At 45.7% G+C, this 27,361-nt stretch overlaps 1 protein-coding gene across 1 annotated transcript in view; it reads right to left on the bottom strand.

Moving 5' to 3' along the window:
• The window catches only part of LOC147123425 (NAD(P) transhydrogenase, mitochondrial-like), a 285,712-nt gene that overhangs the window by 55,724 nt on the left and 202,627 nt on the right, over nt 1-27,361 (bottom strand). The window contains exon 17 of the mRNA XM_085972697.1: nt 14,095-14,254. Within this exon, the coding sequence (XP_085828823.1) occupies nt 14,095-14,254 (160 nt within the window). The remainder of the gene's footprint in view (nt 1-14,094; nt 14,255-27,361) is intronic.

A 27,361-nucleotide genomic window follows, 5' to 3' on the forward strand; every position in this document is an offset into this window, starting at 1 on the left:
TAGGGCTCCTAATCTACATTGCCAATTTAGATACAGAAATCCAATGTGAATGGGTTAAATTTGCAGATGATATTAAACTAGGAGGGCCATTTGAGTCAGAGGAAGCAGTCAAGGACCACCATCATTAATTTATATAGCGCTCATGTGTGGAAAGGTATCTCAAAACACTGTATATTAAGGAGGAAAAATACATTGGACATCTAGCATGTGAATCGGGTGCCGATGACATCATTAGGACCCAACTGCTATTGTTACCGAGCGACCTGAGTGGGAAGTGTCTCCGCATTTCCCGCCAGGTCAACCCAGCGGCAAAGCGGTTTAGGGCCAGAAGAGGCCCACGAAAAATAACTTTTAAAAATTATTTTATTTTACTTTGCTTTTGGGGTGAGAAGGAGCAGAACGCTTCCCACCGACTTCCTGCCCAGAATGAATGGGACGTCGGCCAGCAGGATTTACATGAGGCCCGGGACTTAAAATAGCACGGGCCTCATTTTTAGAGAAGCGGGTGTGTTTCTTAACTCACACCACCGCTCACCCGCCAGAAACTGGCTCGGAGTTAAATCTGCGGCTTATGTCTTCTTGTCTAGTTTAGTCAGTTGCTGTTCCTTTATATTCAGTCACTCTATGTAAGTAGTTTAAAAAAATACAACTGCAGTTCAAATCCCTGTACCAAGTTTACTTTCGATGCTTATTTTGCAGGTCATTTCAAACTGACGTTGATACTGTGTACTCCAGGGGAGGAGGAACCAAGCTAACTTTGAAAAAACAGATGTGTTCGGTTAGATGCAGGAAGGCCAATTACTTTGAATCCAAGTGCCAGCTATGAAAGATCCCAACAAGCTAAGACAACCAGCGAAAGAGTATTGAAGTGGCTGGATCTGTTTATTGAGTTATCAGCAGGTTGTTGAGCCAGCTGGAAACTTGACAGGAAAAGATAAGGTAGACGAGCGAACTCCCGTAGCTAAAAGCTATCTGTAAACGAGTAGCTTCGTATCATATTGCGACTCATTCATTTATCCACTCTAGAAGTTAGATAGAAGACTTTCTACTGTAAATACACAACTGCATTATATTATGTTAGATTTTTCACTTGTTCATTGTTAGTTTAATAAATTTGCTTACTATCTTAAACACGAGGTCTGATATGATGCTCTACGGCTTTCCAAGAATTATGTAAGATCTTATGGAGGCAAAACAATTATTCCCAAATTTTGATAAAGCTGTAGTTACACACTATCTTGTGCAACACAATTTTGTTAGCGGATGCAGAAAGAAAAACCAGCCAAAAATTGGTTTATACAGAGTGGAGACTGGGAGGCTGGATATGATGGCTAAACAGCCATCTACTGCTCATACTCCCTCAACTAGGGGAGCATTTGAGGGCAGGCCATATACAAAGAAGTTCACAACTCACAGGGGGAAAAGACCAGAAAAACACATTGAACACATATACTTGATGCACTCAAGCACTGAATCAAAGTACAGTAATTGCTTTTAATACATTTTGCAGTCCATCACTTTATTCTGAGTAGAAAGAAAGTGTCAGTTGTCCATAAGTAAGACTAATGGAGCATATCCATTTCTTAGGAAAAGCTAAACCAACAAAGCAACTAGCAGTTTCCGGCTGTATATACATCCAATAGAAAGTGCTTGTTGCCAAATGCAAAGCTCACGGGAAAACAGGGCAACGAATACCTCCCACACCCATCTCCTGGCTACAATGAAACACTGTCCACTTAGTTTTCCCTGACTTACAGCTACTCCTCATCCGACTCCGTGGTGAGGCCTCTATCCGCAGCAATCCATCCGACTCTGTGGTGAGGCATCCTGCTAGTATTGTAGACCTTCTCTGGGGCATGCTGTGAGCCCCTCTAATCAGTCCAAGCGTGTGAAATATTGCTCTAACATTGAAAAAGTAGCTTTATTCTAAAGCAGCCTCTCTGCTGAGTCTGAGCCTCATCATTCATTGAACCTCCATCATGTCCATGTAGCTAACTCTCTTGCAGCACATTCACCATCTGCAGTAGTTTATTCTGGTGACTCCTGCACCTCCTATGCCCTCTGTGCTCTTGGGCTGCGCTCTCCTGCCGCACTGCGATCCCCAACAATGGCTCACGTCATGTCTCTGCCCTATATACTTCTGTCAGTGCTACAGTGCTGCTTCAAAATCTTGTTCCTCATTCAGTGAACTAAAACCAGGTCTGGCCTGGAGTTCAATGTTCATGTTATATTTATATCCTCCTGTGTAATTCTGCACAGGGTGCTCAAATAACTAAGCAAAAGCTGATTTTTGTTCTTTATACTAATTTTCCTGAACCCATTTTTGAGTCGGAGATACCCCCACAAAAGTCACATTAAACATAGACGAATACATGGTTAATATTTTCTACTCATATTACACTAATGCTTAATTTTTTAAATAAAATTAGCAAAGAAAGGAAAAGGGTCCCATGTTGTGGTGCTTTTTCATTTGGGTTGGAGGTCACCAGAACAAATGAGAGAAGCCTAGAATTAGTTATCCTGTAGTTTTCCTTCCCTCTCTGCAGAAAGCAACACGCCACTGTCCATGCCTCTCTTTCTCAACTCCCTCCTTCCCTCTCCACCATGGCCAGCTAACACAGAACTGATCATGTTTGAAATCAGAGTCCTAACATTCATGTTGCAACATGTTGGTACACCTGAGTGTCCTCCACTGAGAGTGTTTTATGTGTTCAATAGTGGAACAGCTTAAATAACAGAAAGTAATTTAACTGGTCTAAAAATTTAATTAGTATTAACATGGTTCTGATTCTGAGTAAGTTTATATGTGATGTGGAAGCAATAAGCCCTAATGGGCAAATGGTCTTTGCTTACTATGTCCTTATGACACAAAAAAGTTGACAATATAATGAGTTAAAGCATCAATACAACAAGAAAGATTGCTTAAATAACAACAGAAAATGCTGGAAATACTCAGCAGGCCAGGCAGCATCCGTGGAGAGAGAAACAGAGTTAACGTTTCAGGTCTGGGACCCTTCATCAGAACTGGAAAAAACTGGAGATGTAACAGATATTAAGCAGGTGCAGAGACAGGGGGGGGGTGTTAGGAGGGGAGGAAGGAATTGAAAGAACATCCTGTACTTTTGTAAGAGGCAGGAAAGATAAAATGTTGCAAATGGGAGTGGCAAAAATCATACAGCATGAAAAATGGGGGCAGGGATAATTATCTGAAATTGTTGAACTCGATGTTGAGTCCGGCAGGCTGTAAAGTGCCTAATCGAAAGATGAGGTGCTGTTCCTCGAGCTTACGTTGAGCTTCATTGGAACAATGTAATAGGCCGAGGACAGAGAGATCAGCGCGGGAGTGAAACGGTGAATTAAAGTGACAGGCGACCGGAAGCTCAGGGTTACCCTTACGGACTGAACGGAGGTGTTCCGCAAAGCGGTCGCCCAACCTGCGTTTGGTCTCCCCAATGTAGAGGAGACCGCATCGTGAGCAGCGAATACAGTATATTAAATTGCAAGAAGTACAAGTAAATCGCTGTTTCACCTGGAAGGGGTGTTTGGGGCCCTGGACAGTGGGAAGGGAGGAGGTAAACGGGCATGTGTTGCATCTCCTGCGCTTGCACGGGAAGGTGCCAGGCGAAGGAGAAGGGCTGTTAGGGGTGATTGAGGAGTGGACCAGGGTGTCGCGGAGGGAGCGGTCCCTTCGGAATGCTGAAAGGGGAGGTGAGGGGAAGATGTGTTTGGTGGTGGAATCACGTTGGAGGTGGCGGAAATGGCGGAGGATGATACGTTGAATGTAGAGGCTGGTGGGGTGAAAGGGGAGGAGAAGGGGAACGCTATTGTGGTTCTGGGAGGGAGGGGAAGGGGTGAGAGCAGAAGTGCGGGAAATGGAACGGACACGGTCAAGGGCCGTGTCAACCACAGTAGAGGGGAATCCTCGGTTGAGGAAAAAGGAAGACATGTCGGAAGCACTGGTATGGAAGGTGGCATCGTCAGGACAGATGCGGCGGAGACGGAGAAACTGCGAGAATGGAATAGAGTCCTTACAAGAAGCGGGGTGGGAGGAAGTGTAGTCCAGGTCGCTGTGGGAGTCAGTGGGCCTGTAGTGGATGTTTGTCGAAAGCCGATCGCCAGAAATGGAGACGGAGAAGTCAAGGAAGCGAAGGGAAGAGTCAGAGATGGACCATGTGAAGGTGAGGGAAGGGTGGAAATTGGAAGTAAAGTGAATGAACTTATCTAGTTCAGGGCGAGAGCAGGAAACGGCACCGATACAATCATCGATGTACCGGAAAAAGAGGTGAGGGAGGGGACCTGAGTAGAACTGGAACAACGAATGTTCCACATATCCCATGAATAGGCAGGCATAGCTAGGGCCCATGCGGGTTCCCATAGCAACACCTTTAATTTGGAGGAAGTGAGTGGAGTCAAAGGAGAAGTTGTTCAATGTGAGAACAAGTTCAGCCAGGCGGAGGAGGGTGATGGTGGCTGGGGACTGGTTGGGCCTCTGTTCAAGGAAGAAGCGGAGCGCCCTCAGGCCGTCCTGGTGGGGGATGGAGGTGTAAAGGGATTGGACATCCATGGTGAAAAGGAGACGGTTGGGGCCAGGAAACTGGAAACTGTTAAAGTGACGGAGGGCGTCGGAAGAGTCGCGAATGTTGGTGGGAAGAGACTGGACAAAGGGAGAAACAATAGAGTCGAGATAGGAAGAGATAAGTTCCGTAGGGCAAGAACAGGCTGAAACGATGGGTCTACCAGGGCAGTCCTGTTTATGGATCTTGGGAAGGAGGTAGAAGCGGGCTGTGCGAGGTTGGGGGACTATGAGGTTGGCGGCCATGGAGGGAAGATCTCCAGAGGAGATGAGGTCAGTGACAGTCTTGGAAACAATGGCTTGATGTTTGCTGTGAAACCGAGTCTTGGCAGATACCTGATCAAACACGAGAAGGGAAACTGAAAGTAATGAAGATGAACAAGGTTGAAGAGACAAACGGAAATCACGTCGGAGAGAAGAGCAGAACTTCCTCAAGGTGGGCATTCCTAGAAGAGAGGTGGCAGTGAACCAAACACTAATACAATAGCAATATACTGCGGATGCTGGAAATCTGAAATAACAACAGAAAATGCTGGAAATACTCAGCAGGCCAGGCAGCTTCACAGCCGCATCTCTTTCCTCAGTAACTGTCTCCGGTTCCGAGTTATTCCACGTGGATTCCATCTGAACTTCCACCCTTCATGTTTCGGATCCACCCAGGATTACAAATATCTCCTCGATATTCATCGTTCCTCGAACTACTGCTCTCGCCGCATCTTGAGATCCATACTCAACACCATGCGCTGCCACATGAACACTCTCGACCTCTCTCTTCAGCAGCACCGACGCACTCTATCTCAAAGCTGTCCGGGTCCACAGTTCCATTTCATCCTTCGACTCATCCGACGCTTCAACAAAAAACTTTTTTTCTTCCTTCCTGATGTCAAGGATCGCAAGCTTCATCAACTCTTGGACACCAACGCCCCCCCGGAACCTTCTTCCCGTCACTTTCCTCTGATCCCATCCCTTCTCCCAATCTCAGCCCCTGCCGTGTTTTCACTATCCCTTCTGACCTTCCCCTCTCTGACCCCGAACGATCAGTCCTCAGCAAAGGCCTGAGCTTCAACCCCTTACGCCCCAATCTCAATGAATTTCGAGCTTGGCACGATGCTGAGCTCTTTTTCCGTTGCCTTCGTCTCCGTGCCCACTTCCTTGGCCAGGAGTCTTCCCCCCGCACAGCTGACCCTTTCTCCCGCTTTCTAAATTCTCGTTCTACTTGGACCTCTCCCTCTGGCCTCTTACCCTCTCTAGATCTTTTCATTGCTAACTGCCGACGTGACATCGGCCGTCTCAATTTCTCTGCTCCCCTCTCTCACTCCAACCTACTTCCCTCTGAACTTGCAGCACTCCGTTCTCTCCGATCCAACCCTAACATCATCGTTAAACCTGCTGATAAGGGTGGTGCAGTTGTTGTTTGGCGAACCGACCTCTACCGTGCGGAAGCTGAATGCCAACTCTGCAACACCTCATCCTACCTCTGCCTGGACCATGGCCCCACTAGCAAACATCAAGCCATTGTTTCCAAGACTGTCACTGACCTCATCTCCTCTGGAGATCTTCCCTCCATGGCCGCCAACCTCATAGTCCCCCAACCCCGCACAGCCCGCTTCTACCTTCTTCCCAAGATCCACAAACAGGACTGCCCTAGTAGACCCATCATTTCAGCCTGTTCTTGCCCTACGGAACTTATTTCTTCCTATCTCGACTCTATTTTTTCTCCCCTTGTCCAGTCTCTTCCCACCTACATTCGTGGCTCTTCCGATGCCCTCTATCACTTTAACAGTTTCCAGTTTCCTGGCCCCAACCGTCTCCTTTTCACTATGGACGTCCAATCCCTCTACACCTCCATCCCCCACCAGGACGGCCTGAGGGCGCTCCGCTTCTTCCTTGAACAGAGGCCCAACCAGTCCCCATCCACCACCACCCTCCTCCGCCTGGCTGAACTTGTTCTCACATTGAACAACTTCTCCTTTGACTCCACTCACTTCCTCCAAATTAAAGGTGTTGCTATGGGAACCCGCATGGGCCCTAGCTATGCCTGCCTATTCATGGGATATGTGGAACATTCGTTGTTCCAGTCCTACTCAGGTCCCCTCCCTCACTTCTTTTTCCAGTACATCAATGATTGTATCGGTGCCGTTTCCTGCTCTCGCCCTGAACTAGATAAGTTCATTCACTTTACTTCCAATTTCCACCTTTCCCTCATCTTCACATGGTCCATCTCCGACTCTTCCCTTCCCTTGCTTGACTTCTCCGCCTCCATTTCTGGCGATCGGCTTTCGACAAACATCCACTACAAGCCCACTGACTCCCACAGCGACCTGGACTACACTTCCTTCCACCCCGCTTCTTGTAAGGACTCTATTCCATTCTCCCAGTTTCTCCGTCTCCGCCGCGTCTGTTCTGACGATGCCACCTTCCATACCAGTGCTTCCGACATGTCTTCCTTTTTCCTCAACCGAGGATTCCCCTCTACTGTGGTTGACACGGCCCTTGACCGTGTCCGTTCCATTTCCCGCACTTTTGCTCTCACCGCTTCCCCTCCCTCCCAGAACCACGATAGCGTTCCCCTTGTCCTCCCCTTTCACCCCACCAGCCTCTACATTCAACGTATCATCCTCCGCCATTTCTGCCACCTCCAACGTGATCCCACCACCAAACACATCTTCCCCTCACCTCCCCTTTAGCATTCCGAAGGGACCGCTCCCTCCGCGACACCCTGGTCCACTCCTCAATCACCCCAAACAGCCCTTCTCCTTCGCCTGGCACCTTCCTGTGCAAGCGCAGGAGATGCAACACATGCCCTTTTACCTCCTCCCTTCCCACTGTCCAGGGCCCCAAACACCCCTTCCAGGTGAAACAGCGATTTACTTGTACTTCTTGCAATTTAATATACTGTATTCGCTGCTCACGATGCGGCCTCCTCTACATTGGGGAGACCAAACGCAGGTTGGGCGACCGCTTTGCGGAACACCTCCGTTCAGCCTGTACGGGTGACCCTGAGCTTCCGGTCGCCTGTCACTTTAATTCACCGTTTCACTCCCGCTCTGATCTCTCTGTCCTCGGCCTATTACATTGTTCCAATGAAGCTCAACGTAAGCTCGAGGAACAGCACCTCATCTTTCGATTAGGCACTTTACAGCCTGCCGGACTCAACATCGAGTTCAACAATTTCAGATAATTATCCCTGCCCCCATTTTTCATGCTGTATGATTTTTGCCATTCCCATTTGCAACATTTTATCTTTCCTGCCTCTTACAAAAGTACAGGATGTTCTTTCAATTCCTTCCTCCCCTCCTAAACCCGCCACCCCTGTCTCTGCACCTGCTTAATATCTGTTACATCTCCAGCTTTTTCCAGTTCTGATGAAGGGTCCCAGACCTGAAACATTAACTCTGTTTCTCTCTCCACAGATGCTGCTTGGCCTGCTGAGTATTTCTAGCATTTTCTGTTGTTATTTCAGATTTCCAGCATCCGCAGTATTTTGCTATTGTAAGGAAGATTGCTTAACCGAAATGAAGACCGAACATAAGCCATCTGTAGGGATGCCTGAGTCACAGTCTCCAAGTGGTCCTTTTGACATTTCATAGTCAACAACTCATTGTCTAACCCCAAGCTGAACTTCAAATGGTGTGCCAATACAAACAGTGGATACTTGGTTACATTTAAAGTATAGCTGCTCATCATTTTTTCCAATCATTTAAACTTCATGGCCCTGAATTTGCGGTCGGAGGCTTCCCGCAGGGAAACGCCTCCGATGTGCAAATAAAATGCCCGTTACCTGGTGGTCCGATGGTACGGAGACACACGGTTCTGGGCTTCTCTGGGTACCTGCGGGAAGAGCCCCTAGGATCACGTGGGCTGGCCCAATGAACGACAGAAGGGAATCCTCATTCATGTTTATGTGGATTCCATATGTACTGAAACCCCAAAAGTATGAATGGGAATACCCCAAAAAATACATCTACACTTCAAATAAATAAAAAAAAAATCACATATTTAAAATTAATTAAAATGGCATTTAATTAAATATTTAAAACCAAAATTTAATTTTTTGAAAAATAAATTTATATGTTTTAAAGGGGCTTATTTCACAGGTTTTAAATTTTTAAATTATTGAAAAAAAATTATCTTTCTGTTTTTTAAAACTCTTACGCTGGTAAAAGCAGGCCTTACCAGGTGCTTTTACCAGGCGTAAGAATTTCACGGGCATTCGCTGGGCAGAAGTTGGGCAAATAGCGCAACTATCCACCCATGGATGCCCTTTTCCTGGGGAGGTGGAGGATCTGTCAATTTTGACAGATTGCAAGTTCCGGGTTTTCGCGCATGCGCAGCACATGCCTAAACCCGGAACTTGTGTAGCCCTTACGGACGCGTACGCAACTCATATGCACCCGTAGGGGCCGCAAATTATGGCCCCATAGGTGAGTGCATCAGCACTCTTCACCATCCAGTTATGATTATTCACTCACTTCATGTCTCTTTGTTGATCTACAAAACTGAAAACAATATTCCAATTTTTTTTTACAAATTTCCAGTAAACAAAGGAATTTGTGCAATTAAGGTTTGGGATTAATGCATATTTTTGTTATCCCTCCTGCACATTTTTTAACCCTACCCACCCAGCTCACACTATCCTCTTCAGCTACAATAGCAGGATGATCAACATCTGACCAAGAACAGCTTTGGGGCCAGTGTACTACAGATGAGAGTCTCAGATTCAAACTACGCTGCTGGCTCATGTTGCTTGCTGCCCAAGGATGATGGAGTTCAGACCTATATACTTGTAAGTTTACATAAAACTCCGCTCACAGTCTTCCAAATGCTGGTTAGATTTTCATGTTGGGGAGAGCCAGCAAGACGATTGACTCTCTGTTAATCATAATAGCACTGGAAATAACATTTTAGAATCACCGGTGAACTTTCCAAACTTGGAGTTTTCATGACACTGCAACCGATATGAACCCCGAGCAGCGCGAGCCGAGCTCCTGAAGGTGGTCTTACACCTCTTCCCATAATGGGGTCTGCTGTCAGATCACCAACCTGACTTCCAAGTGTTGCATCAATGTGCATCTAAAATTGCTTCTCATCAACAAGACCTAATCCTCGGTTAGTGAACTGAAGTGATGCAAGAAAGGTATCCTAACCAATTTTCCCTGTGTAAGCTGGATGAATTGGTTAAAACTAGCAAAACAAGACCGCCAGGAGAAATTGAAAAAGAAAGATCTGCATTTATATATCGCCTCTCACAACCTCAAGATATCCCAAAGCGCTATACAGCTAATTAAGTACTTATTGAAGTGCAGTCACTATTGTAATTTAGGAAATGCAGCAGCCAATTTGTACACAGCAAGGTCCCACAAACAACAATGTGATGATGACCAGATAATCTTTCAGTGATGTTGGTTGAGTAATAAATATTGGCCAGGACACCGGGGAGAACAATTGGAATGTAAACATCAGTTGAAACTGCAATTTAAAGTCGGGCCTCCCAGTAGAGAATGTAATGCTCCAGTGCAAGTTACTGGCTACTCCTTAAACGTGGATTAATAAGAGATTTTACAAATACTTATATGGTTTGCATAGTTGTTTACTAGTCTCCCCACCCCAGCTCCTTGTATTTTCATGCACAATCACTGGGAATCTCCTTGGGTGTTCTCCTGCGGCCTGCCATATCTTCACTGGAGGATCACCAGTAGCCCTGATAATAAAGGATGGGATAAAGACAGTACAGAGAAAGGAGCTTAGCTCCGAAAATCAAGAAGTAGAATCAGTTTGGGTGGAGCTAAGCAACAGCAAAGGGCAGAAAACATTGGTGAGAGTTGTTTATAGGCCCCCAAACAGTAGTTGTAATGTAGGGCAGAGTATAAATCAGGAAATTAGAGGGTAATACAGTAATCATGGAGGAATTCAATCCACATATAGACTGGGCAAACCAAATTTGCAGTAATAGTGTGGAGGATGAATTCATGGAATGTAATCAAGATAGTTTTCTAGATCAGTATGTTGAGGAACCAACTAGGGAACAGGCTATTTTAGATCTAGTATTATGCAATGAGAAAGGGTTAATTAATAACCTTGTAGTATAGGGGCCTTTAGGGAAGAGTGACCATAATATGATAGAATTTCATATTGAGTTTGAAAGTGTTTTAATTAAATCCAAAACTAGGGTCTTAAATCTGAACAAAGCAAACTATGCAGGTATGAGAGGCGAGTTGACTAAGGTAGATTGGGAAACTACATTAAAAGATATGACTGTAGACAAGCAATTTAAAGAATTAATACATAATTTACAACAAATATACATTCCTTTAAGGCACAAAAACTCCATAGCAAAAGTGGTCCAAAAGTGGCTAACAAGAGAAGTTAAAGATAGTATTAGATTAAAGGAAGAGGCTTATAATGTAATAAGCCTGAGGATTGGGAGGATTTTAGAATTCAGCAAAGGAGGACCAATAAATTGATAAAGAAAGGGAAAATAGAATATGAGAGTAAACTACCGAGAGACATAAAAACAGATTGTAAAAGCATCTATAGGTATGTAAAAAGAAAAAGATTAGCAAAAGTAAATGTGGGTCCCTTACAGTCTGAGACAGGAGAAATTATAATGGGGAATAAGGAAATGGCAGAGAAATTAAACAAATACTTTGTGTCTGTCTTCACGGAGGAAGACGCAAAAAATTTCCCAGAAATAGTGGAGAACCAAGACTCTAGCGAGAATGAGGAACTGAAAGAAATTAGTATTAGTAAAAAAATAGTACTGGAGAAATTAATGGGACTGAAAGCCGATAAATCCCCTGGACCTGATGGCCTACATCCTAGGGTTTTGAACGAGGTGGCTATAAAGATAGTGGATGCATTGGTTGTCATTTTCCAAAATTCCATAGATTCTAGAATGGTTCCCGCGGATTGGAAGGTAGCAAATGTAACCCCACTATTTAAGAAAGGAGGGACAGAGAAAACGGGGAACTACAGACCAGTTAGCTTGACATCAGTAACAGAGAAAATGCTAGAATCTATTATTAGAAACATAGAAAAATAGGAGCAGGAGTAGGCCATTTGGCCCTTCGAGCCTGCTCCGCCATTCAATATGATCATGGCTGATCCTCTATCTCAATACCATATTCCCGCTCTCTCCCCATACCCCTTGAAGCCTTTTGTGTCTAGAAATCTAGACTTGGCCTCCACAGCTTTCTGTGGTAGAGAATTCCACAGGTTCACCATCCGCTGAGTGAAAAAATTTCTCCTCATCTCAGTCCTAAATGTCCTACCCCGTATCCTGAGACTGTGACCCCTCGTTCTAGAACACCCCCCCAGCTAGGGGAAACATCCTCCCTGCATCCAGTCTGTCTAGCCCTGTCGGAATTTTAGACGTTTCAATGAGATCCCCTCTCATTCTTCTAAACTCTAGTGAATACAGGCCTAGTCGACCCAAACTCTCCTCATACGACAGTCCTGCCATCCCAGGAATCAGTCTGGTGAACCTTCGCTGCACTCCCTCTATGGCAAGTATATCCTTCCTTAGGTAAGGAGACCAAAACTGTACACAGCACTCCAGATGTGGTCTCACCAAGGCCCTGTACAACTGTAGTAAGACATCCTAGCTCCTGTACTCAAATCCTCTTGCAATGAAGGCCAACATACCATTTGCCTTCCTAACTGCTTGCTGCACCTGCACGTTTGCTTTCAGTGACTGGTGTACAAGGACATCCAGATCCCTTTGTACATAAGCATTTCCCAATCTATCACCATTAAGGACGTGGTAACAGGGCACTTAGAAAATAAAAATAGGATTCGGCAGAGTCAACATGGATTTATGAAAGGGAAATCGTGTTTGACAAATCGAGTCTTTTAAGGTTGTAACTAGCAGAATAGATAAGGAACCAGCGGATGTGGTGTATTTGGATTTTCAGAAGGCATTCGATAAGGTGCCACACAAGAAGTTATTAAACAAAATTAGGGCTCATGAGATTGGGGGTAATATACTAGCATGGAGTGAGGATTGGTTAATGGACAGAAAACAGAGAGTAGGAATAAACGGGTAATTTTCGGATTGGCAGGCTGTAACTAGTGCGGTACCGCAAGGATCAGTGCTTGGGCCTCAGCTATTCACAATCTATATCAATGATTTGGATGAGGGAACCAAATGTAATATATCCAAGTTTGCTGATGATACAAAGCTGGGTAGAAATGTAAGTTGTGAAGAGGATATAGACAGGCTAAGTGAGTGGACAAGAACATGGCAAATGGAATAGAATGTGGAGAAATGTGAAGTTATCCACTTTGGTAGGAAAAATAGAAAAGCAGAGTATTTTTCAAATGGTGAGAGATTGGGAAATGTTGGTGTTCAGAGGAACCTGGGTGTCCTTGTACACGAATCACTGAAAGTTAACATGCAGGTACAGCAAACAATTAGGAAAGCAAATGGTATGTTGGCCTTTATTACAAGAGGATTTGAGTATAAGAGTAAAGACGTCTTACTGCAATTATATAGGGCCCTGGTGAGGCCACACCTGCAGTATTGTGCACAGTTTTGGTCTCCTTACCTAAGGAAGAATATACTTGCCATAGAGGGAATGTAACGAAGGTTCACCAGACTGGTTCCTGGGATGGGGGGATTGCCCTATGAGGAGAGATTGAGTAGACTAGGCCTATATTCTTAGAGTTTAGAAGAATGAGAGGTGATCGCATTGAAACATACAAAATTCTTACAGGGCTTGACAGGGTAGCTGGAGGGAGAATGTTTCCCCTGGCTGGGGAGTCTAGAACCAGGGGTCACAGTCTCAGAATAAGGGGTCAGTCATTTAGGACTGAGATTAGGAGAAATTTCTTCACTCAGAGGGTGGTGAATCTTTGGAATTCTCTACCCCAGAGGGCTGTGGAAGCTCAATTGTTAAGTATATTCAAAACAGAGATCAATAGATTTCTGAATATTAAACGAATCAAGGGATATGGGGATAGTGCAGGGAAGTGGAGATGAGGTAGAAGATCAGCCATGATCTTATTGAATGGTGGAGCAGACTCGAAGGGCCAAATGGCCTACTCCTGCTCCTATTTCTTATGTTCTTATGACTCCGGAGACATGGGTAAATGGGGTTTCCGCTGAAGTTGTGACGGGCAACTTGGAGAACCCCAATGGAAGTTCCCAGCGAATATATGTGCGCTAAATCCCATTAACAATGGGTTTTTGAAAAAAAATATATTCAATAATAATCTTTGTCCATAAATGCCTTTTGAAGGAATTCAGACTAAAAACAAAGGAAGTGGGCCAAGCCCAACATGGTTAACGTCATGTGCAACTTCATCCAAAATAAATTAAGTGACATTTGGAAAGGCCTCATGTACAGTTTCACATGGTATTTCTACACAAAGCAAGAATGACAGCCATAAAAGGTCACCCAAAGGTCATTGACCACAGGAATTGCAAACCTCACAAGCCAACACTAAATCCCAAGTTTCCTTTTAGAGATCAACTAAAACATTTTGAGAAAAATAAGTTTACTTCTCATCTAAACACTGACCTGGAGTGATGATGATATCACTGGCCTCTTTGATCATCTCAATCGTTTGGTCCACATTGACTTCAGTGTGAGTGCCAGTGATTTCCATGGGTTTACCAATGCCAGTAGATGAGGTACCATAACCACCGATGATCACATTGACTAGAGAGCGGTTCATGGCCTACAAATAAAAGACTTTGATTTAATAAATTGTGTTACTTTTGTTTTATTTCCTGTTTTGTACTTTCTTTCCCGCACAAGAATTTACTGAGTCAGTTGTGACTCAGTGGGTAGCACACTCACTTCTGTAGTCCGAAGGATTGTGGGTTCAAGTCCCACTGCCAGGGACTTGAGCACATAAATCTAGGCTGACACTCTGAGGGAGTGCTGCACTGGCGGAGGTGCCATCTTTCAGATGAGATGTTAAACCAAGGTCCTGTCTGCTGCTCTCAGGTGAATGTAAAAGATCCCATGGCACTATTTCGAAGAAGAGCAGGAGAGTTATCCCTGGTGTCCTGGCCAATATTTATCCCTCGATTAACAAAACAGATTATCTGGTCATTACCACATTGCTGTTTGTGGGTGCTTGCTGTGCGCAAATTGGCTGCCGCATTTCCCATATTACAACAGTGACTCCACTCCAAAAGTACTTCATTGGCTGTAAAGCGCCTTGCGACGACCTGTGGTCGTGAAAGGTGAGTTTTTTTTCACAAGGATTTTGTTGAGATAACAGAAACTTTAAAAAGAGGAAAAGATGCTTGTAAATAAATGTGCCACAGTGCAGCAATAGTAGCATGCCTCCCTGTGGCAATGTTGCACAGCTGCAACATAATGTACATAGTCAGCAATAATTTGCCTAAAACTGGTCAGAAAAATATAATTTTCCAGATTCATTTTTGAATGGGGAAAGTAACATCTTTTTAAATTAATAAAACACAAATGGAGGTGGAAGCAATAAAATATTCCAATTTCAGGATTTTGAATCAGATCATATTGCAGAAACACTCTTCTCGGTTAAGATTGCACACAGATATGCAAAAGGTTGGCATTTAAATCCTAAAATAATGCACGTTTCTGAGAAGATGACCAGACAATTTAATAAAAAGGTACAATGGTTAGTTCTCTGGAGCCTCTGAGCATGCAGATCTCTCATGCTCCAAAATCCAGAAAATCATTAGTAACCCTTTCTTTTTAAAAAGATTTAAACTGTGTTACAGGAAGTAAGCTTGTTTGTGATATTGTGATTTCTAGCCCTGATCTGTAACAGGCAGGGGCTGGGGGAAGTCTATGTTTGAGACCAGAGAGGGGGAGCCAGTCATAGTAAAGCTATTGGAATAGAAGCAGAATATTAAGAAAAATACTGTCAGAGGATAAAGGACAAGAAAGAGGCTATAAGGTAGTGAGAAATAAAAGCACTGTTGTAGAAGGGGCAATGGACATTAAAAAAATTAAACAAGAAAGCGAGGAAAAAGAATAAGGGTAATGTTTTTTCGGAACAATAAGCAGGATTGAGTAGTAGGTATGTGAATGCACAAAGCATTCAAACACAGCTGGAAAGTTATAAGCATTAGATGTGATAGAGTAGTTGTAACGGAGATGGACAGAACTGGGAACTTAATGGCCCAGAAATTCGGCTCTCCCCGGGTGAGTACGCACAGGGTACTCACCCGTAGGCCGAATGGAATTGTTGGTTTCCTGCATGCACTGCGCATGCGCGGGAAACCGGCACTTCCGATCCTCTGAACGAAGAGGTTCAGAGGTCGAACGCGCACGCAGGGGAGGCTGCGTGTGCGCTTTGAACTTAGGTTTTTTTTACAGGTTTTCCCGGGAGGGTAAGTCTGCAGGATTTACACATTTAAAAAGCAGACGTAAGGCCTGCTTTTTGCAAGGTAAGTGGTCAATTAATTAAAATTAAAACATTTTTTTCACAGGTTTATTATTTTTAAATACTTTAAAGCAAGGTAAGTTTATTTTTAGCCCCGTTATAATATAAAATTATTTTTTTCAAAAATTTAAATTATTGTTTAAAATAGTTATTTAATGTAATTTATAGTTTAGTTAAAAAGTGTGATGTTTCTTTTAAATTTATTTGAAGGTTTACTGCTATTTTGGGCCCGTAGTATTTATAAGTTTTGACAGGTCTACCTGTCAATCTTATGAATGGGCTTTTCCCTCCTCCGATTGGTTGCCCATGGCTCACGTGATCCCAGAGGACGCATCGCACTAACTACGCCCCTGGGACACGCAAGCACTGCGCGCCGGCAGCTGGGCCAGACCCCGGAGCGGAATTCCACGGGGCCCTACAGCTCAACTGCCGGCGCGCAAGGTAAGTGCAGGTCGGGGGCTTGCACCCGCGGGAAGCCCACGACCCGAATTTCTGGGCCAATATTCCTGGTTGCAACATTTTCAGAAGACATAGGGCAGCATACAAAGGGAAGTGGGGCAGCAGTATTAGTGAAGAAATCTATCATAGGGTTTGAATGCAAAGATAGGAGGTTGTGTTAGGAGAGGATTCATATGGCTAGAGTAAATAGGAAGGGAAATAATGTAATTCTTGGTGTCCATAAGTGGAGGTGAGACATTGGGGGAGATCTGCAGACAGTTCAGAGATATGCAAGTACAACAGGACAGTTACACTGGGTAATTTTATCACTGTGAAGATAGATTGGCATAAAGGTAATGAAAGTGGTCAAAGTAGGGGATGTTTTTTAGACTGCAGCCAAAGCTAATGCCAAGAACAGTACGTTTCCAGTCCCAAAAAGAAAGAAGCATTGCTTGACTTAGTTCTGGGGAATGAAGTGGGGAAAATAACTGCTGTGACAACAGGAGAACAATTGGGAAATCGTGACAACAACATAGCTAGGTTCAATGTAAGAATAGAAAAGGATAACAAAGAGTCAATGATAAGGGTGCTGGACTGGAAAAAGGCAAAGTTCAAAGGCAAAGGGATCTGACCCAAAATTACTCGGTAGAAAAGTTAGCAAAAGGGTCAACAGATCAGCAGTGGGAACACTTCAAATATAAGATGCATAGAAAACGAAACATATTCCTATTAGATGAAAAAGGAGACAGAGTTCCATGGATAAAGAGAGATTAAAACTAAACTGACACTTAAAATGGAGGCATATGATAAAGTTAATTAGCAATCTTGTTGTGCGAGGCCCCTTGGGGCGGAGTGATCATAATATGATAGAATTCTTCATTAAGATGGAGAGTGAAGTATTTGAGTCAGAGACTAGGGTCCTGAATTTAAATAAAGGAAACTACGATGGTATGAGGCGCGAGTTGGGTAGGATGGATTGGAGAATGTTACTTAAAGGGTTGACGGTGGATAGGCAATGGCAAACACTTAAAGATCACATGGATGAACTACAGAATTTGTTCATCCCTGTTTGGCATAAAAATAAAACAAAAAAGGTGACTCAACCGCGGCTAACAAGGGAAATTAGGGATAGCATAAGATCCAAGGAGAGAACATTTAAATTGGCCAGAAAAAGCAGCAAACCTGAGGATTGGGAGCAATTTAGGATTTAGCAAAGGTGGACAAAGGGATTAATTAAGAGGGGGAAAATAGAGTATGAGAGTAAGCTTGCAGGAAACATAAAAATTGACTGTAAAAGCTTCTATAGATATGTGAAGAGAAAAAGGTTGGTGAAGTCAAGCGTAGGTCCCTTGCAGTCAGAATCAGGGGAATTTATAATGGGGAATAAAGAAATGGCAGACCAAATAAATACATACTTTGGTTCTGTCTTCACAAAGGAGGACACAAATAACCTCCCAGAAATGTCGGGAAACATAGGGTCTAATGAGAGGGAGGAACTGAATGAAATCAGTATTTGTAGGGAAATGGTGTTGAGGAAATTGACGGGATTGAAGGCCGATAAATCCCCAGGGCCTGAAAATCTACATCCTAGGGTACTTAAGGAAGTGGCCCTAGAAATAGTAGATGCATTGCTGGTCATCTTCCAAAATTCTATAGATTCTGGAACAGTGCCCATGGATTGGAGGGTAGCTAATGTTACCCCACTATTCAAAAAAGGTGGTAGAGAGAAAACGGGGAATTATAGACCGGTAAGCCTGACATCGGTAGTGGGGAAAATGCTAGAGTCCATTATAAAAGATGTAATAGCAGAGCACTTGGAAAACAGTGACAGGATCAGACAAAGTCAACATAGATTTACAAAAGGTAAATCGTGCTTGACTAATCTACTGGAATTTTTTGAGGATGTAACTGGTAAAATAGATAAGGGAGAACCAGTGGATGTGGTGTATTTGGACTTTCAGAAGGCTTTCGATAAGGTCCCGCATAAGTTAAAGCACATGGGATTGGGGGCAAGGTACTGACTTGGATAGAGAACTGGCTGGCAGACAGGAAGCAAAGAGTTGGAATAAACGCGTCTTTTTCCGAGTGGCAGGCAGTGACTAGTGGGGTACCGCAGGGATCGGTGCTAGGACCCCAGTTATTCACAATATATATTAACTAGCTGGAGTGCCCGGCGGTGCCGAGGCTTTTTTGAGGGCATGTTGTTGTTGGAAGAGAGAGAGAGAGCGACTGGGGGGAAGAGAGAGAGCGACTGGGGGGAAGAGAGAGAGCAACTGGGGGGAAGAGAGAGAGCGACTGGGGGGAAGAGAGAGAGTGACTGGGGGGAAGAGAGAGAGCGACTGGGGGGAAGAGAGAGAGCGACTGGGGGGAAGAGAGAGAGCGACTGGGAGGAAGAGAGAGAGCGACTGGGGGAAGAGAGAGAGCGACTGGGGGAAGAGAGAGCGACTGGGGGGAAGAGAGAGAGCGACTGGGGGGAAGAGAGAGAGCGACTGGGGGGAAGAGAGAGAGCGACTGGGGGGAAGAGAGAGAGCGACTGGGAGGAAGAGAGAGAGCGACTGGGGGAAGAGAGAGAGCGACTGGGGGAAGAGAGAGCGACTGGGGGGAAGAGAGAGAGCGACTGGGGGGAAGAGAGAGAGCGACTGGGGGGAAGAGAGAGAGCGACTGGGGGGAAGAGAGAGAGCGACTGGGGGGAAGAGAGAGAGCGACTGGGGGGAAGAGAGAGAGCGACTGGGGGGAAGAGAGAGAGCGACGGGGGAAGAGAGAGAGCAACTGGGGGGAAGAGAGAGAGCGACTGGGGGGAAGAGAGAGAGCGACTGGGGGGAAGAGAGAGAGCGACTGGGGGGAAGTGAGAGAGCGACTGGGGGTAAGAGAGAGAGCGACTGGGGGGATGGGTGGAGGGGGGAGGGAGGGGGAGGGGAGGGAGGGGGGAGGGGGAAGGGAGGGTGGGGAAGGAGGGGGGAGGGAGGGAGGGGGAGGGGAAGGGGAGGGGAAGGGGGGAGTGGAGGGGGGACTGGAGGGGGAGGGGGGTGTGTGGGGTGGGAAGGGAGGGTGGGAAGGGTGTGGGGGGAAAGGGTGGGGGAAGGAGGGGGGAAGGGAGAAAGGGAGGGAGGGAGAAAGGGAGGGGGGGAGAAAGGGAGGGGAGGAGCCAGCAGACCCTCTCCCCTCTGCCGGCGATGGCTCCGCGGAGCTCCGTGCCGCCCCACGCACTGACATGGCCCAGCCGAGCGCAGCGCCCCGGTCAGCCCGAGCGCCGCCCCCCGAGCCCCGCCCCACGCCCTCCCGAGCCCCGGCTTCAAGACCGCCGATTGCGGCTGGGCCTGCGCTGGAGCCAAGCCGCGGGAACGGGCGTGAGCCGGCTTGAGGCTGTGAGAGAGGGCCGGGCGTGGTTGCCGGGGTAACCCTTCCCCCCCTTCCCGCTCTCCCGAGCCCCGCCCACCCGAGCACCGGCCCCCCCGCCCGAGCCGTGGCGGGGGGGAAGGAGAGAGAGAGCTGCCGCTCCTCCGGTCGATGTGTTGCGGGCCGACCCCTGATGAGCGCCCGATCAGCTGAGCCCGAGCCCCGCGGTGACCACAACTGACCTCCCGCTAGGCTCCCTCCCGCCCCGCCAGCCTTTACCAAAATGGTGGCGATGGCTACGCTCGGCCCAGTCCTGCGCTGCCAGCCTTTACAAAGATGGCGGCGATCGCGGGGCGGGCCCAGCGGGAGGGGCGGTGCCTAGCTCGGGCGTGGCTGGGCAACAGAGGCCCAGGCTTCCAGGCCTGCAAAAACGGTGAAAGGTAGGAAAATTATAGAGGTTAGAGAAAAGATTAACAAATTAATTAACTTTTTTTAAAAATAATTTGTGTTTTAAAAGCAACTTTGTTTTTTGCTGGAAATGTAGATTTGAAAAGAAACACGCAGAAAATGGGAAAAAAAAATAAACTTACAAATCAAGATGGCTGACACTCACCTCAGTTCAGAATGATAAGGCCCGACCACACACGCACCGATTGGTCAACCGTCAGGTCACTGAACTGTAGGATTGGTCAATCATCACGTCACTCAACTCTAGGATGGCCCGCCCGCACACACAATGAACCCGCCCCCACTCGATGCTAATGAGCGGATAATGAGCGGAATTTTGAACATTTTTTGGATACCGTCGGCTCAATTTTTGTCCGACCAAAAAGTAAATACGCCTACCAGAGTCCCCTAATGATGAGCTTTCTTTTGATATAACATACGTGTAGGTACGCTCTATAACTTTTGATTGTATAGCCGGACAGACAGACAGAGAGACAGAGCGACAGACAGACAGAGAGACATACTGTTTTATATATATAGATGATCTAGATGAGGGAACTAGATGTAATATCTCCAAGTTTGCAGACGACACAAAGTTGGGTGGGCGTGTGTGCTGTGAGGAGGATGCCGAGAAACTCTAGTATGATTTGGACAGGTTGGGTGATTGGGCAGATGTATGGCAGATGCAGTATAATGTGGATAAATGCGAGGTTATCCACTTTGGTGGCAAAAACAGGAAGGCAGATTATTATCTGAACAGCAATAGATTGGGAGAAGGGGAAGTGCAATGAGACCTGGGTGTCCTTGTGCACCAATCGCTGAAGGTAAGCCTGCAGGTGCAGCAGGCGGTTAAGAAGGCAAATGGTATGTTGGCCTTTGTAGCGAGAGGATTTGAGTACAGGAACAAGGATGTCTTGCTGCAGTTGTACAGGGCCTTGGTGAGACCACACCTTGAGTATTGTGTGCAGTTTTGGTCACCTTATCTGAGGAAGGATGTTCTTGCCATGGAGGGAGTTCAGCAAAGATTCACCAGACTGATACCTGGGATGGCAGGAATGACGTATGAGGAGAGATTGGGTCGATTGGGCTTATACTCGCTGGAGTTTAGAAGAATGAGAGGGTATCTCATTGAAACTTATAAAATTCTAACAGGACTAGACAGACTAGATGCAGGAAGGATGTTCCCGATGGCGGGGGAGTCCAGAACCATGGGTCACAGTCTAAAGATAAGGGGTAGGCCATTTAGGACAGAGATGAGGAGGAATTTCTTCACCCAGAGAGTGGTGAACCTGTGGAATTCTCTACCACAGAAAGCAATTGAGGCCAATTCATTAAATATATTCAAGAAGGAGTTAGATATATTTCTTAAGGCTAAAGGGATCAAGGGATATGGGGAGAAGGCAGGGACAGGGTACTGAATTTGGATGATCAGCCATGATCTCATTGAATGGTGGAGCAGGCTCGAGGGGCCGAATGGCCTACTCCTGCTCCTATCTTCTATGTTTCTATGTTAAGGCTAACAAGACTAAAGAATATAGAAAGTAGAGTAATAGAGGTGAAAGGCAATATGATAATGACTAGCAGATAATATAAAGGGAAACAGTGATATTTCCAGATAAAAAGTAAAAGAATAGTTAAAGTGAGGGTAGAACCATTCAAGGATGAGGAAAGGTGGATTGTGGATGATGATGGTATGGTATAGATATTAAATAAACATTTTGCATTGGTTTTTACAAATGATGGTGGAGGTGAGAACATAACAACCACGTATCAACAGTGATTACACTTCAAAAAGTAATTCACTGACTATGAAGGGAGGTCCTGAGGATGTGAAAGTCACTATATAAATGGAACAGTTGATAGGGCTAACTGTGGAAAGGGAATTGGTTCTGAAAAAAATTAACAGAACTCAAACTGGGGAATTCATCAAAGTCTGAAGGCTGTTGAAACAAAGAAGGCAGAGAGGAGAAAGTCCATAATTTATCAATCATCCTTAAATAAATCAGTAAAAGCTAGCGCACATATAGAAAAACTAATCAAAAAGGTTAATGGAATGTTGATCTTTATCTCAAGGGGATTGGAATTCAAAAACCCATAACCTGCCACTCTACTGCACAGCATCTGTCCCAATCCTTTATTTGGGGGAGGTGAAAAGGGTTCGTAACTATCAAAAGGAGGGATGTCAGTGCTGGGGATTGGAACATTTTTCCAAAGTTTTGCACTCAGTGCTAGAATAGAGGACTCCCAGGCAATGTTTCCCATAACTTTTTTTTGGGTGCGGGGCCACGTGGCCCATTCACAGGTTTGCGCATGCGCGAACTTTAACATTGCAAAAGCCAGTCCCGGGCTGTGCAGGATCAGCCGCACAGCTTATAGGGAACGTTGCTCCCAGGGCAGCTTTCCATCATGCCTTAACCCGAAACGCAAAAGGAGCTCAATCTGCATCATTTCAATCTTTTACATTAACCATCCTTGGTGGTTGTCTGATTGAGGCCACCATCCCTCCCTTTTCTACCTTCATTACTGTGAATGAATTTCCACAGAATTAACTATTTAACCCCAAACCGCTTTAACTTGGCTGCTATAACAAAGGAAATCCATGGCTGGGCATTGCCTTGGGGTTAAGATGATTAACTGAGCTGATAGGGTAGATAGAGAGAAACTATTTCCTCTGGTGGGAGAATACAGATCAAGGGGGCATAACCTTAAAATTAGAGCTAGGCTGTTCAGGCGTGATGTCAGGAAGCACTTTTTCACACAAAGGGTAGTAGAAATATGGAACTCTCTCCCTCCAAAAAGCTGCTGATGCTAGGTCAATTGAACATTTTAAAACTGAGATTGGTAGGTTTTTGTTAAGCAAGGGGGTATTAAGGGTTACAGAACCAAGGCAGGTAGATGGAGTTAGGGTAGAGATCAGCCATGATTTTACTGAATGGCGCAACAGGCTTGAGGTGCTGAATGGCCTACTCCTGTTCCTAGTTGCTCCCACTCCACCGATGTAATGTTGCTGGAAGTGCGGCGAAAACCCTGTATAAATGTGCACTGCACCTCCGACAAAGTTATGGCCGTGGAGTGGGAGCAACTCGAGGAAATTTCCAGACAATGATTGCTGTAAATTGACTATAAACACACAGGTCAGTCACGTTAACATTATAACAGCCAGAAAATACAGTGAAGATATGTGGTGGCCAGAATAAGCTACACCAGCAGTGAGCCTCTAAACTACAGGAAACTTTGAGTTATCCGGAGGCGAACCGTCCGGCAAGCTCGAGCCACCGGCAAAAATCAGGAGCCGTTTTTAATCTTTTCGTTTCTTTTCTTTGCTTTTTTTGAACAGTCAAGCTCTGTAAGGTCTGTAGCTAAGCAACAGCTTCAGCTAGAGATGCTACAGAGACGCTTGCCGACTGTTTAGAGACTGTTGCTAAGCAACAGGGTTTGTTGATTCATACGGAGATGAAAATCTCCGTATGTTTCAACATTAACTCTGGAGTGTCCGGCAGTTTTGAGGGAACGGCAGCAGCTCGGTCCCGTCGGTGCCGGATAGCACAAAGTTTCCTGTAGTACCAAATTAAACTGTGAACTCGGCCCCTTTAATAATTTGATTGAAAGAAAGAAGGGAGAACTTGGATTTATATAGTGCCTTTCACCACCACAAAGTGCTGCACAGCAATGAAGTACGCTTGCAGTGTAGTCACTGTTGTAATGTAGGGAAACACAGCAGCCAATTTGTACACAGCAAGATCCCACTAGCAGAAAATAGATTAATAATCAGATAATCTGTTTTAGTCATTTTGGATGAGAGATAAATATTAGCAGAACACTAACAGAACTTCCCTGCTCTTCTTTGAATAGTGACACGGGATCTTTTATGTCCACCTGAGAAGGCAGACGGGACCTTCATGGCCCAACTAGGAAGGAGGCATTGCTGGATCTGGTGCTGGGGAATGAGTTGGGCCAGGTCGACCAAGTGTCTGTGGGAGAACACTTGGGTACGAGTGATCATCATATCATAAGATTTAGATTAGCAATGGAGAGGAGCAAGAAACAATCTAGAGTGGAACTTCTAAACTGGAATAGAGCTAACTTCAATGGGATGTGAAAGAATCTAGCCAGGGTAAAATAGAACCAAAGCTTAACAGGAAAAACTGTAACGGAACAATGGGTGATCTTTAAGGAGGAGATGTTCCAAGCACAGGCTAGGTACATTCCAACAAGAGGGAAGGGTAAGGGAACCAAAGCAAGGGCTCCTTGGATGACGAGGGAGATAGAGAAGATGATGAAACAAAAAAAGAGGGTGTATGATGCATGTCAGGTGAATTCTTCAAGGGAGAACCAGACCAAATACAATAAGTTGAGAGGGGAAGTGAAGATGAAAATAAGATTGGCAAAGAGAGAATATGTGAGTAGAATGGCAGTTAACATAAAAGGGAACCCAAAAATCTTCTACCAGCATGTAAACAGTAAGCGGGTAGTAAGAGGCAGGGTGGGGCCTATTAGAGACAGCGAAGGTGTTATATACTTAGAGGCACAGGGCAAGGCTAGAATAATCAATAAGTACTTTGTATCGGTGTTTACTAAAGAGGTGGATGCTGACAAAATATCGGTAGCAGTGGAAAAGGTAGAAGCAATGGAAGGGGTGAAAATTGATCGACAGGATGTACTAGAAAGGCTGGGTTTGCTTAGAGTGGACAAGTCGCCTGGTCCAGATGGCTTGCATCCCAGGTTGCTAAGGGAATTGGGGGAGGAGATAGCGGAAGGGCTTGCCATAATTTTCCAATCTTCCCTAGATGCGGGGGAGGTGCCTGAGGATTGGAAAGTGACAAATGTGACATCATTGTTCAAGAAAGGGTGCAAGGACAATCCTAGTAACTACAGGCTGGTTAGTTTAACATCAGTGGTGGGTAAAGTTTTAGAAACAATAATCAAGGAAAAAATTAATGGGCACTTGGAGAGGTTTAAGCTAATTAAGGAGAGCCAACACGGATTTGTAAAAGGCAGATCGTGTTTGACTAATCTAATTGAATTTTTTGATGAAGTAACAGGGAGGATCGATGAAGGGAATGCAATAGATGTTGTCTACATAGATTTTAGGAAGGTGTTTGACAAAGTACCACATAGAAGGCTGGTTAACAAAATTGAGGCTCATGGAATTGGTGGGTCATTGGCAGCTTGGATAAGGAATTGGCTTAAGGACAGATAACAGCGAGTTGTGGTAAATGGCTATTTTTCAGACTGGAGGATGGTAGACAGTGGTGTTCCCCAAGGGTCAGTGCTGGGGCCACTGCTTTTTTTGATATAGATAAATGACCTGGATATTGGAATACAAAGTAGAATTTCTAAATTTGCCGATGACACCAAACTTGGGGGTGTGGCAAACAGTGAGGATGATACCAATCGACTGCAACAGGACATAGAAAGGCTAGCAGAATGGGCAGACAAGTTGCAGATGGAATTTAATACAGGGAAGTGTGAGGTGATGCATTTTGGCAGAAGGAACAGGGAGAGGCAATATACACTTAATGGCACAGGTTTAAGGAGTGTGCAGGGACAGAGGGACCTCGGCGGGAATTCAGCGGCAGCAGCGGGGCTATAAAAGTCCCAGAGACCAGGTAAGGCCTCACAGCGTCGGCGGGAATTCAGCGGCAGCAGCGGGGCTATAAAAGTTCCAGAGACCAGGTAAGGCCTCACAACGTCGGTGGGAATTCAGCGGCAGCAGCGGGGCTATAAAAGTCCCAGAGACCAGGTAAGGCCTCACAGCGTCGGCGGGAATCTCGAGCGGCAGAGCAGGCCTATAAAAGTCCCAGAGACCAGGTAAGGCCTCACAGCGTCGGCGGGAATCTCGAGCGGCAGAGCAGGCCTATCAAAGTCCCAGAGACCAGGTCAGGCGTACCAGTCTCGGAACTCGGAGGGAAGGAGAGAGGTAAAAAGTAATCCAAGTGTGACGTCACCAGAAAGCGGGTAAGTGATTGGTTGGTAAGTATTTCTCTCTTTTTTAAGCTTAAACTCTTTGGTTTATAGTTTCTAAGGTGCGATATTCATCATCTAGAATCGGGGCAGAGGGTATTTAAAAATAATATCAATAAATTTAATTAATTACATAGAATGGGAGATCAGGTGATGTGTTGCTGCTGCAATATGTGGGAGCTGGTGGACACCACTGATGCTCACGGTGATCACATTTGCAGTAAGTGTTGGCTGCTCGAAGAATTCCGGCTCCGTGTTGAAGAGCTGGAGTCCGAGCTTCAAACACTGAGACACATCAGGGAGGGGGAGAGTTACCTGGACTCTGTGTATCACGAGGTAGTGACACCAATTAGATTAATTAATTCAGATGTAGTCTGTGGCCAGGGTCAGGATGGTGTGACTAGAAGTGAGGCAGGTACGGGGATCCAGGAGGTAGTGTTGGAGGAGCCGCAGCCCTTGCTCTTGTCCAACAGGTTTGAGGCTCTTACTCCTTGTGAGGATGGGAACAGGGACTGCGGGGAGGATGAGCAGCCTGGCCACAACACCGTGGAGCGGGGGGCCATTCAAGTGGAGGGAGTTAAAAGAAATGTTGTAGTGGTAGGGGATAGTATCGTTAGGGGGATAGATAGAGTTCTTTGCAGCCGAGAGCAAGAGTCCCGAAGGCTGTGTTGCCTGCCCGGTGCCAGGGTTAAGGACATCTCCTCTGGGCTGGAGAGAAACTTGGAGTGGGAGGGGGAGGATCCAGTTGTCGTGGTCCATGTTGGTACCAACGACATAGATAGGACAAGGAAGGAGGTTCTGCTGAGGGAGTTTGAGCAGCTAGGGGCCAAATTAAAAAGCAGAACCACAAGGGTAATAATCTCTGGATTGCTACCTGAGCCACGTGCAAATTTGGCTAGGGTAAATAAAATTAGAGAGTTAAATGCGTGGCTCAAAGACTGGTGTGGGAGAAATGGGTTTTGCTTCCTGGGACACTGGCATCAGTACTGGGACAGGAGAGAGCTGTTCCGTTGGGACGGACTTCACTTGGCCAGTGCTGGGACTAGAATCTTGGCGAATCGAATAACTAGGGCTGTAGAGAGGTCTTTAAACGAATTAGTAGGGGGGAGGTTTTAAGAGAGCGAAAAATAAAAATGACAGCGGAGAAGGCAATAGAGCAAGGTAGCAGTGGGGGAATTAAAAACCAGAGCGTGTCAGGAAGGGACAGAATGTATAATG

Source organism: Somniosus microcephalus, chromosome 2 (assembly GCF_052327205.1).
Source record: "Somniosus microcephalus isolate GS21.2 chromosome 2, FLI_Smic_1.0, whole genome shotgun sequence".
NCBI lineage: Eukaryota > Metazoa > Chordata > Chondrichthyes > Squaliformes > Somniosidae > Somniosus > Somniosus microcephalus.